Raw genomic sequence first — 12901 nt, forward strand, 5'->3', positions numbered from 1 at the left:
AGCCACCTTCTCTCTCACCAATTTCCATGCTTCATCTAGGCCAGTCCAGGCTATGTGCAAGTTCCTAAACATATCCCATTTTTTCTGCCTCTGTGCAATGCCTTCTAAAATTATTATTAGAAATTCATTTTACAACATTAAAAAACTTTAAGAGAATAAACACTTATAATTTTATATTCTAAGACAATTGTTTTTATCTGTGCCTATTATTGTCTAGTCCTTTCCCACGAGAATAAAGGTTTTACATAAATGCAATCATAAGCCCTTGTTATTAAATATTCTATTTTTACTTAAGATTATATTTTTAAGATTTCCTACTTCCTCATATTTATCACCATATAGGTCTGCATTACATTTAAAGTACCATAATTTATTCAAAATTTTCCTAAGAGTAGACATTTCAAATGCTCATAAGGTCCTCCTAGATAGATAATATATACAAATAAGAAGTAGCTTCAATTTCAATCATTTTGCTCCAGTGAGACTAATCCTAGGAATGAATTTACTTGGTTAAAAATCTTATTATTGGCCAGGCATGGTGGCTCATGCTTGTAATCCCAGCACTTTGGGAGGCCGAGGTGGGCAGATCAGCTGAGGTCAGGAGTTCGAGACAGCCTGAGCAACATAGAGAAACCCTGTCTCTACTAAAAATACAAAATTAGCTGGGTGTGGTGGTGCATGCCTGTAATCCCAGCTACTCAGGAGGCTGAGGCAGGAGAATCGCTTGAACCCAGGAGGCAGAGGTTGTGGTGAGCTGAGATCACACCATTGCACTATAGCCTGGGCAACAAGAGCGAAACTCCATCTCAAAAAAAAAAAAAAAATCTTAATATTGTCTTACTCCATTTCTCAAATACTCTTTCCAACCGGAATGAGCTCCTTAATCTTTGTCTCTAATTCTCACTTACTTTTGAAGGCCCAAATAACTGTGACTTCTTCCTTGACAATATTCCTGCCTCCTCCTCCCAGACAGAAGTGAACCTCCTCTCATCTGAGCTCTCATAGCCCACTGTTTTCTGAAAAATGTTTAGTTCATTCTAACCACTCTAATGCTACGTGTGTACATGTCTTGTGTCTACTAGTAGACTCTGGGGTACTCGAGAGTCCATCTCTTATTCCCCTTCATAACTTTACCTAGTGATTTTCTATTATTTCAAGCTGGCTTATATATTTTGGTTGCACTTTATCCAGATATCCTATGTGTTTCAGGTAGCAGTCAGGATGAGAGGTGGGAGAAACTTGTCATGCCAGCTCAGTATGACATTTTGATTGAAAGCCTTAGGATTCTTATTTCTTCTACCCTCTAAAAAGGAGAATTGTAAGTAAAAAATAATTTAAAATTTTTGTTTCTAAAAAAAGAAGAAATATATTCATTTGTGTTGCACCATCTCTAATCTACCATGCAGGACCAGGTTTCATTCAAGAGGCAGTAAGCAATTTTCCTGCAGATTTGGAAACCTGTTTCCATAAGCCAGATGTGGGCAAGACTGGGAGGAGAGTTTGGGTCCTAGCTCTCCTTCTGTCCCAATGGGTCATTTGTAAGGATGCAACTATTCTAAGAATATTTTCCAAAATGGAAGGTTAATTTTTGCCTCATAAGTTGCGGTTAGTTTTGGTTTCATAATTCATGGTCTCATGTTAAAATACGAGTTACGCTCTTGGCTGAGATCAGAGTTTTCCATTCTCCTTACAGACTGGAAATTAAGCCCTCTATTCTCCAATAATATGTTGCTAATTCTGGCCTTAGACAACCACTACATTTGGCCTTTTCACATTCTGAGAACAACACACACACACACACACACACACACACACATACACACACACAGTGCATTATACAACTGCAGTTGGCAATTTCAGCCCAATAAGAGGTAAATCTGAAACCAATCTCAGAACCAAGAAGAAAATTTATTCATAGGTTTATTTCTATTACATCTGCTCAGCTGCAGTGTTACAACAATTTTGCCTTCAAGTCAGCTTTCTTCAGCTCCAGAGAATATTTTAGCTCCTCCATTGTCATGCCACTTTCCTTTAATTGTTGCATAAAGTTCTCCATGGCTTCGCAGAGGTCCTTACTCTCCTGAAAGGCAAGCTGAAGAAAGAAAATTTTTTACAAGTTACAACATAAGGACTGAGACCCAGCTGTATACTCTGAAGCCAGTGAGCAGCAGTTAGCTCTCTGAATGGGGGCTGAGAACCAGGCTAGCTTAAGTAAAGATTTGGGTTTTCAACATGGCAAATCATTTATATTTTCTGGCTTAAATATACTTATTAATATTATCCCAGTAATAAATATGAACTAAAAGAAGAATCTCAATGAAAATGGATCTGTTTAGTGTTGTTTGTTTAGTTTTGGAGCCTAGAAGAATTTTAGAGACTTTCCCAATTCTCATGCATTGTGCTTATATGCTTTGCTCTATAACAGGGATCCCCAACCCCAGGGCCACAGACCGGTACCTGTCCACGGCCTATTAGGAACTGGGCCACATAGCAGAAAGTGAGCGGCTGGCAGGCAAGCAAAGCTTCAGCTGTATTTATAGCCACTCTGCTTCGCTCACATTGCTGCCTGAGCTCCACCTCCTGTCAAGTCAGCGGTGGCATTAGATTCTCATAAGAGCATGAACCCTATTGTGAACTGCTCATGCGAGGGATCTAGGTTGACCCCTCTTTATGAGAATCTAATGCCTGGTAATCTGTCACTCTCTCCCATCACTCCCAGATGAGAATCTAGTGCCTGATGATCTGTCACTGTCTCCCATCACTCCCAGATGAGATTCTAATGCCTGATGATCTGTCACTGTCTCCCATCACTCCCAGATGAGATTCTAATGCCTGATGATCTGTCACTGTCTCCCATCACTCCCAGATGAGATTCTAATGTCTGATGATCTGTCACTGTCCCTCATCACTCCCAGATGAGAATCTAATGCCTGATGATCTGTCGCTGTTTCCCAGCACTCCCAGAGGAGAATCTAATGCCTGATAATCTGTCACTCCTAACTAGATGGGACCCTCTAGTTGCAGGAAAACAAGCTCAGGGCTCCCATTGATTCTACATTATGGTGAGTTATATCATCATTTTATTATACATTATAATGTAATAATAATAGAAATAAAGTACACAATAAAGGTAATGCATCTGAATCATCCCCAAACCATCCCCACTCTCCCCACCCCCATCCATGGAAAAGTCATCTTCCATGATACCCATCCCTGGTGCCAAAAAGGTTGGGAACCACTGCTCTATAAGGCACATGAGACAACAACTTCTACCAACAGGGTCTCATGAGGTATTTGTGATGATGATGGTGAATGGGAACTTCCAACTTCCATTTATAAAAATGTGAGTTAATAGCTTATAAGCCCCTTCTACAGCCAGGCCAAGGCCAACCCATTCAAAAGCAAAATGTCCCACATTAAACAGATATATACTGAGCATATGCCAGGAGTGATGCCAGGCCCTGGAGATCCAGCTGTGAACAAGACAGACACGAGCCTCCTACTTACAAGTGCCTTCTCACACTCTGGTTTGGGAGCTTCCTGGATCAATTTGCAGACTGGAAGTGCACTGCTCCACTCCCCATCAATGCACTGCTGCTCCTGCATGCCCACTAAGTAGTACCTGAACAGAAATTAGAACAAGGCTTAGCTTTTCCACTTTCTGAATTGGGTAATGGAGACTGGTTTTGTGTAGTTGTATTTCAGTATTTCATGCTGTGATGGAATCCACCTCCCTGCCCTTGAGCCTCAATGCATGCTTAAGTTATATCAGTATTACAAAGCAGTTCAAAGTAAAACCATTCTCCTGGAGGTGGGGAGGACCCAAATGATGAGTCAACCCATAAAACATAAGAGAAGCGAGAAATTCTGAATCAGGTGTTTACGCACACAGGTTTCGGGTGGGGAGAGTGATAGAAGCACTTTATCATTCAATAACCTAAAAAGGCATCTGGCATCTAAGCTCTAAAAAGGAGTAGAAAATGAGAGACACCCTGCAAATAAATCTTAGCAAAGGGGCTAAAAAGGAGCAATTGCTTTTAATCAGAAAAATATGAGAGTTGCCTGCAAAGTGCATTGAAGGAATATAATGAGATCGAAATGCCAGTGAGGCCACATGACTCTGAGTTAATTGGGGGCTTTAAGGGTCTATACACTAAGTCCTTCTATTCCTGCACTTCTGTATTTGTTTTTTAGTATTTATAGTCTCTGATTTTTTTTTTTTTTTTAGAAAAACATACATTTTAGGCCAGACACAGTGATTCATGTTTGTAATTCCAGCACTTTCCAGCACTTTGGGAAACCAAGGTGGGAGGATCACTTGAGCTCAGGAGTTCAAGACCAGCCTGGGCAACGTAGGGAGACCCTGTCTCTACAAAACCTTAAAAAATTAGCCAAGCGTGGTGGCCCATGCCTGTAGTCCCAGCTATTAGAGAGGCTGAAGTGGGAGGATCTCGTGAGCCTAGGAGGCAGAGGTTGCAGTGAGCTATGAGTACACCACTGCACTCCAGCCTGGGTGACAGAGGGAGACACTGTCTCAGAAACAACAACAAAAAAAACAAAAAACCCATACATTTTATTTATTTATTTGTTTTAAAACAGAGTATCACTTTTCCACCTGGGTTGAAGTGCAGTGGTGCCATCTAGGCTCACTGCAACCTCCGCCCCCTGGGTTCAAGCGATTCTCATGCCTCAGCCTCCTGAGTAGCTGGGATTACAGGAGTGTGCCACCACGCCCAGCTAATTTTTGTATTTTTAGTAGAGATGAGGGTTTTGCCATGTTGGCCAAGCTGGTCTTGATCTCCCGGCCTCAAGCAAACCGCCTGCCTTGGCATCCCAAAGTGCTGGGATTACAGGTGTGAGCCACCACGCCCAGCCAAATCCATTCATTTTAAATAATTTATCTTGTCTTGGCAGAGAGGAAAAAGGGATACTTGCATTGGGGTAAGTAGGATACTTTAGTAGGATCAGTCTGTCTTCTAGGGATTGAGGAGAGCTAGCAGAGGGCCAAAGCAGCTCTCAAAATCAGAATGAGCTCAGAATCCTGCAGCAGTAGGAAATCAGATGACCAGGTGGACACAGACTGGGTTATTCCCAAAAACAATGCTGCCAAGGGGCAAGATCTGGCATTTGACAGGCTGTGTTCAGTTACCTGTCTTCACAGTAATAACTAATGGTGGATCCTAAGGTGAAATTTTTTCCTTCAAAATAGCCGTGAGCTGGATTCCCAGGAGGGTCACAGTCCCCTGAGAGAAAGAAGTATAGAAGTGACAGTTATGAGGGCCAGGCATGCTCAATGAACAGCACCCCTAATTGCAGCTGTTTATGCCAGCACCTGACGGCCTCAGAGCAACACCTGTGCCAGCACCTGACATCCTCACAGCAACACCTGTGGGATCTGGAAACATGTTCTTCATTCATTTCCTTCTCTTCTAAATCATATTTCTCCATGGGAAAGAGCTTTCCCCCAGCTCATCTTCTGAGTTATTAGGGATTTGGGAGTATTATCTGACTAGCAGGAGCTCAAGGAAAGAAATTTTAAGTTGTAGAGAAGCTAATTGTTAATGTACAAGAAAAGAAAAATTGGGCCATAGGTGAAGGCTGAAGAAATAACTCCCTGAGAGACGAGATGAAACATGTGAGCTCAAATGGAAGCTAACATCCCCTGTGGATAAGAGTTGTGAAACATGAGTGTATTAGTCCATCTCACATTGTGATAAAGAAATACCTGAGACTGGGTAATTTATAAAGAAAAGAGGTTTCATTGGCTCACAGTTCTGCAGGCTGTACAGGAAACGTGGTGCTGGCATCTGCTTGGCTTCTGGGGAGGCCTTGGGAAACTTACAATCATGGTAGAAGGCAAAAGGGAAGGGAGGCATCTCACATAACAGGAGCAGGAACAAGAGAGAGAGGGAGGAGGCACTACACACTTTTAACCAGATCTCATGAGAATTCACTCACCGTCATGAGGACAGTACCTAGGGAGATGGTGCTAGACCATTCATGAGAAATCCACCTGCATGATCCAGTCACCTCCCACCAAGCACCACCTCCAACACTGGAGATTACAATTCAATATGAGATTTGAGCAGGAACACACATCCAAACTACATCAAAGAGAGTATCAGAAAAAGGGGAGAAGTTGGGAGCGGTGGCTCACACCTGTAATCCCAGCACTTTGTGAGGCTGAAGTGGGTGGATCACCTGAGGTCAGGAATTTGAGACCAGCCTGGCCAACATGGTGAAACTCAGTCTCTACTAAAAATACAAAAATTAGCCCAGCGTGGGTGCACACCTGTAATCCCAGCTACTTGGGAGGCTGAGGCACGAGAACCACTTGAACCTGGGAAGTGGAGGTTGCAGTGAGCCAAGATCGTGCCACTGCACTCCAGCCTGGGCAACGGAGCAAGACTCTGTCTCAAAAGAAAAAGAAATAGGGGATGACATGGCTGGAAGGGAAGAGGACAAGTCTGTGGAACTGTGGAAAGAAAGCAGGATGACGTGTTAGGAGTTGTGAGTCTTGATACTGGCTCTTCCACTAGCTATGTAGCACTAAAGCCATTTTGCTCCTCTTGGCTTCCTTCCTAATATTATCAGACAAGCAGGTTAAATAATATCATCTCAAGGTCCCTGTCAGCTCTGAGACCACAGGACACTAAACATGTCGATCAAAAACAGTGGCCAACAATGATTATGTAGGTGTATATTTACAGAAACATAAAAATCTTCTGAACAAATGGTTGAGTAAAAACAGCAGATCATGAAAAAGCATGTATAATATTATTTTTGTAAATCATGGTTACACAAACACAAGCACAGGAAAAAAGTATGGAAAGTTATATGCCAAAATACTTAATGCCCTTATCCTTAGATGGCTTGTACATAATTGGTTTCGTCTTTTATTTTTTGTATTTTTCTACAACAAAGGTGTATTAATATTACTTATGCAGTTAATACACTGTAATTTTTTAAAGCTCAGAGACTGAGCTCAAAGGCTAAATAGAGGAAAGCAAGAAGAATTTCCAGGAGTTGTTCGGGGGATTCCAGTCCACCAGAGTTCTGGTAACTTTTATGAGTACAATTTTGAACGGAAGGAGATGATGTGGTAAACAGAAAGAATAAACAGAAAGAATCCGGTTTATTCAGAAACCTAGGGAACTTATCCTAGATTTAGATAATGAAGTGACATAAAAAGACAGGGATCCTGTGGTTAAGAGCTAGGATAGAAACTACTGAATTAAAAGAGAGTAAAACAGAAAACATTTGGAAGAAATAAGGAAATACTTTAAACTTGTGTCAAGCTAATGACGTAAAATGCTATTATATGCATGTAATTTAACTGTATATATAATAGTATGTATGCATGTTTTAAATAACCCCAAATTCCCTCATGTAAGAGCCTATATAGTTTGTGCTCTTAAACTGCCTGTCTTTATCATTTCTTTTTTTTTTTTAGAGACAGGCCTCACTATGTTGTCTAGGCTGGCCTCAAATTTCTGGACTCAAGCTATCCTCCTGCCTTAGCTTCCCAAGTAGCTGGGACTACAGGTGTGCACTACCATGCCTGGCTTTTATTATTTTAGTAGCTACTGCCAAAATACATCCAAATAGTGACAGCACTTTACACTCTCACTGACGTAAACGGCTATTTCCTCAGGTCATGAATAGTATTAAATTAAATCCATCTTTTCATTTTTTGCTAATCTGATCAGTAAAAGATGTATATCTAATTTTAATTTCCAGTTCTATAGTCATTTGTAATGTTCAATATCCTTTCATATAATCAGGAGATAGAAGTGCTGTTTAGGGCCATTATTTTGGAATTGCCTGTCCTTACCCAACTTTGCTTATTTTCTATTGGGTTGTTTTTTTTCTTACCGATCTCTAGGGGATCTTTGTTTATTAAAAACATTAACTCTTTAACAATCAAATATGTTGCAAATACTTTATTCAATATGATGTCTTTTAGTAGGTAGAAGTTTTTCTTTTAAAAGTTTAATTAAATCTGTCCATTTTCTTCCTTTATGACTTCTGAGTTTTATGAAACTGCTTAGGAAGGCTTTCCCCATCCCAATGTAATAAATATATTATCTCATGTTTTCTTTTAATGATTTAATAATTTTGCTTCTTATAGTTATATATTTAAAATCCATTTGGAATGTATTAGGCATATGGTGTGAGCTAGAGCCCTAACTTTGTCTTCTTCCAAATAGATAATTATTCCATCACCATTGAATAGACTTTTCCTCCTGACTTAATCTGTTCTACTTATATGTACCTATACTTTGCTATTTTAATGATATATAATTTGTAGTACCTACAGTTTGCCATATTGTGCTCATAGTAACTTTGTAGTATTTTTTACTATCTAATACGGCAAGTATTCCTTTCCCTTTGATCCAGTCAAATATATACATCATTCATCATTTTCCCAAAAATATTTACAATGTTAGATGTGTATCCTACCAGATGAGATTCTTTAATTAATGTTTTTTTCATATTTTTGAATTTAAAATTCTGGGAGGCATTGCATTGTAATACTAAGTCTGCCCATCCAGGATCATGCATGTCTTTTCTTTCATTCAAGTCTTGTTTTATATCTTTCAGTAAATTTTCATATAGATCTTGTGAATAGAATTACTTTTACATTTCAAATTCAACTAATAGTTATTAATAGAAAATGAAAACATTGATTTTTTCAATATTCATTTTGTATCCAAGCATATATTAAATATTTTAGTAGACTTTCTTGGATATTTGAAGTATATTCTGCAAATAATGGCATCCTGTGATCCAGCAATCATTTTAGGAATGTATCCTATAGAAATAACAACGTAGTAGCCGGGCTCAGTGGCTCACGCCTGTAATCCCAGCACTTTGGGAGGCCGAGGTGGGTGGATCACGAGATCAGGAGTTCGAGACCAGTCTGGCCAAGATGGTGAAACCCCATCTCTACTAAAAATACAAAAATTAGCTGAGCATGGTGGCAGGCACCTGTAACCCAGCTACTCAGGAGGCTGAGGCAGGAGAATCGCTAGAACCCGGGCGGCAGAGGTTGCAGTGAGTCGAGATCACACCACTGCACTCCAGCCTGGGCAATAGAGTAAGACTCCATCTCAAAAAAAAAAAAAAAAATAGAAAGAAATAACAATATAGACATAAGAATATGTGTGTGTATAAAATATTCATTTCAGCATTGTTCCTAATAGCAAAAATATTAAAATAATATGAGAGCCATATAATAAATTATGACATACACATATGCAGTTATTAAATAGCAGGCAATAGAGCTATATGGACTGGTCTAGGAAAATGGCCATGTATATATTTACATGAAAAAAAGCAATTTAAAAATATATAGCAAGTCCCTTTTCTATAGGTATATTTATATATATACATACACACAAAATGGCATTTAATGCTTATTTAATTTAAATATTTTATTTGTGTGTGTTTGTTTTAAATGTCTGTATAAACATAAGAAAAAGTCATGAAATAAACACACCCAATTTACTAACTCTGAGAGATATGAACTGTAGTGATAGAAAGAGGGTCTTTAGCCTCTTGTAGATAATTTTGCAATAGATGAGTTATGATCTTTTTCACCTGTTTTTTGTTTACTTTTCAAACAAAGTCACTGTCTTGAAGTTAAAAAATAAAATAGTCGATGCTCCAAACTACCCTACATTAGACCTAGTAGGACAGGACCCCTATCTGAGAAGGAAAAAAGTGTGCTTTAGATGCCGTTCATTGCAATGGAATGTATTCTCTTGAAGTGAGATTAGGTTCTGTGAGCTCCATTTGTTTCATGGCTGTCTGCTAGATCTTAAGCCTGTCCCTGATATAAAAAAAAAAGAAAAGCATCCCAGGGATGTGGCAAATGTCCAAGTTTAGACTACTAATCAGTATTTTGGGGATTCTTGATGGTTTCTCTTGTACTTACTACTTTTGCAGATGGGAAAGGGAGGTGCCCAGGTGTGGTCCTCTAGACACTGGCTCCGATTGCTGCCCTTGAGGATGTAGTGGTCATTGCACTTAAATGTGATTTTGTCACTTACGTTCACAGGCCCCGAAGAACTGAACTCTCCATTCACCAGCACAGGATCAGGACAGTGGCCCACTGAAGAAGAAAATAAGCAATAATCTGAAAGGGCAAGTCTGAAGCCCAACACAGCAAAGGCCAGACCTCCTAAGTGTTCAGTGAGAAAACAGCAAATTAGAGTTAATACTGCACATTTTTAATTGAGTGAAGTACATGGTACTACCATATCAATGCAGAATGAAAAAAAGAGGAGACTGACCTAAGTACAGCCCAAAAGAGCTTTGTCATGCACAAGAACAACATGAATTGGCAACTGAAAGTAACTAATCATGTAACTGAAAGTTACCAATCGTATGTTTATTGTACTGTTATATTAAGCATGGCTCAAAATAGTAAGCCTATGTTTGAGGCAAGCATTTCCTTCCCTTTCATCCAGCCAAATATACACTTACTTAGCATTTTTTATTTTGTTGTGCTTTTTTCCCATGGCATGGAAAAAAACAGGACAGAATGCACAGGGATATATGAGTTTGGTTACATGAATGAAGGATAATAATATCAGTGTGTTCTACTCTAGGTATACAAGAGAACTAATGCAACTATTCTTTAAAAAATAATAGTAATAAATAGGATATGGATTAATTATTCCCCATCTCCTAAGAGGATACCAGAAATGAGTTTTGTGACCTTGAGCAAGTCAGTTGGATCTCAATTATCACATTGGTAAACTGAGAATATAAACTATTCCCAGTTCAAAAGTTATATGATAGGTGAAATAAAATGATACGATGCACTTACTTCAAAATAATAAAGTGAGGATATACATGAAACAAGATTAGTCATGTGTGGATAATTGATGAAATTATGTGATGAGTCTATATGAGTGAATTTGACTCTTCTGTCTTTTGTATACATTTTAAATTTTCCATAACATAAACATTTTTAAAGCAATATAAGGTTAAACAAATTATAGCAAAAAAAATTAATTCTAATATCTGGAAGACATTATTTCTTTCCCATAGAGGGAATTGATTCTGTTAATTCAACTAAATTAATGCTGATCAAGATCTGATCATAGAGCTTCCAAAAGAAGCTCCTCCACTGGAGTGCTTTAAAAGAGGTCTCCTAGAAATTGAGAATTTTTGTTTTCTTATAAAGTTTTACCACAGCCTATAGGAAGTAGGATGTGAAGGAGTAAAACAGGATATCAATATGGGCAAAGATACAGAAAGATCTAACTTACAGCGGCACTCAGCAGTGGTGTTATCCCACTCCTTAGAGGCATTGCAAAAAAGGGTCTTCTTTCCTACCAGGTGATAGCCCTTGATACAAACATAAGTCCCCAGAATCTGTCCTTCCACCTCCTTTGCGACAAATATGCTATTGTCCACTGGAGGAAGTTCTGGACAGTGCTCTGCTGGAAGGAAAAAGAAAACAGATTCACCTGGCATATCATGTGCTGTCAGGGAGCCCTTATTAGATTTCCCCATTCTCATGTCTTTTTGCTGGTTTATTGATCCTGATTCCTGTACTCTTCCATGTCCATGTACATCCATTTCCTTCCCTTCCAACAGATTTCCAATTTTTTTTTTTTTTGAGACGGAGGCTCCCTCTGTCACCCAGGCTGGAGTGCAGTGGCCCAATCTCGGCTCACTGCAAACTCTGCCTCCCGGGTTCACGCCATTTTCTTGCCTCAACCTCCCAAGTAGCTGGGACTACAGGCACCCGCCACCATACCCAGCTAATTTTTTGTATTTTCAGCAGAGATGGGGTTTCACTGTGTTAGCCAGGATGGTCTTGATCTCCTGACCTCGTGATCCGCCCACCTCGGCCTCTCAAAGTGCTGGGATTACAGGCGTGAGCCGCTACGCCCGACCGGATTTCCAAAGTTTTATTTTCAAAAGTATAACAGGAATTTTACTCAAATTCAACCACAAGTTGTCCACTTCTAAACAAATAGTCCCCTACCCAAATAGCGGTCCTGGAGTTTATAACAAGTAAGACCTCCCAGGATTTTGAAATTGGTACTATTTTTGCTCCCAGAACAGAAAGGGAAAGTAAACAGTAACCACCCACTTCAGAGATCAGGGTTATCATTAAATGTACACTAAGCTCCTATTGAGTGCAGAGCATTAGGCCAATTTGAGATTTTTCAATAGAAGAATAAATATTATAAATGTAAACTTCCTTAAAGCCCTAGACAGAGTTCCTCAAAACACCGCAAATGGACACCAAATGCCTGTAAGCTGAGTTGAAGGAAAGCATACATACCATCTGAAGCAGAAACCCGCCACGCAACCATAAGACAGCATGCATACCAAAACAACATCTGGTGATCAAAGTCCTCTCCCCAGGCTGGAATTCACCCAGCTCAGACACCCGGTTTGAAAAAAAAATATATCTTCTAACACTGCTTAAGACCAGCCTAACCACCTCCTCTCTAGAGAAGAGGTTATATTGATTTACCCTCCCTGGAGAAAATGAAAAGAAAAAAATCTTACGACAGGAAATCAGAACAGCTGTAAGGAAGTTGGTATAGGGAGGAACTGCAAAAATACAAAGGGATGGTAAAAGAGTTGCCAGGTTTAAAACTCAGTTTCAGAAATTTCCTGGTTTCTGGGAATGCAAATCCAGTTGACCAGCCTTTTTGAACTGCAGGCTTATCCTTCCCCAACAAACATGGGCCAAATGGTCTTGCCATGACCTTGACTTCTGTCAATATTTGCCAATGTTTACAGTCCAACTTCTGTAACTCTGGCCAGCACTAGGGAAAGAACGGGCTGTCAATCCCTGGTTCTTGCCCAGGTAGGACACAATTTTGAATGCTCCTTCATCCTCCTTTCCTGAATACCAGATAGCCTA

The 12901-nt window shown here is 39.6% G+C and overlaps 1 protein-coding gene across 2 annotated transcripts; it reads right to left on the reverse strand.

The window, feature by feature from the left end:
* Positions 1 to 1889: 1889 nt before the first annotated feature.
* On the reverse strand, positions 1890 to 12663 carry C4BPB (complement component 4 binding protein beta). 2 transcript variants are annotated; one of them, XM_002809528.4, is made up of 6 exons: positions 12311 to 12663; positions 11283 to 11456; positions 9941 to 10117; positions 5150 to 5243; positions 3508 to 3622; positions 1890 to 2092 (listed from the first exon to the last, which is right to left on the reverse strand). In XM_002809528.4, the coding sequence occupies exons 1-6, from the start codon at positions 12366 to 12368 to the stop codon at positions 1952 to 1954; spliced, it is 759 nt and encodes a 252-aa protein (XP_002809574.1). In that variant the 5' UTR covers positions 12369 to 12663; the 3' UTR covers positions 1890 to 1951. The 2 variants fall into 2 exon arrangements, with proteins under 2 accessions (XP_002809574.1, XP_054414536.1); XM_054558561.1 differs by lacking the exon at positions 12311 to 12663 and having other exon boundaries at positions 11283 to 11645.
* Between the last annotated feature and the right edge of the window lie 238 nt (positions 12664 to 12901).

Source organism: Pongo abelii, chromosome 1 (assembly GCF_028885655.2).
Source record: "Pongo abelii isolate AG06213 chromosome 1, NHGRI_mPonAbe1-v2.0_pri, whole genome shotgun sequence".
NCBI lineage: Eukaryota > Metazoa > Chordata > Mammalia > Primates > Hominidae > Pongo > Pongo abelii.

What these genes read in the sequence shown, in the direction of transcription:
- C4BPB (XM_054558561.1), bottom strand. Translation starts at nt 11,595, where the DNA reads ATGGATGTACATGGACATGGAAGAGTACAGGAATCAGGATCAATAAAC. An exon ending in CACCACTGCTGAGTGCCGCT is followed by an intron (nt 10,118 to 11,282) that starts GTAAGTTAGATC and finishes TTTCTTCTTCAG; the next exon opens with TGGGCCACTGTCCTGATCCT. An exon ending in CTTTCCCATCTGCAAAAGTA is followed by an intron (nt 5,244 to 9,940) that starts GTAAGTACAAGA and finishes TCTTTCTCTCAG; the next exon opens with GGGACTGTGACCCTCCTGGG.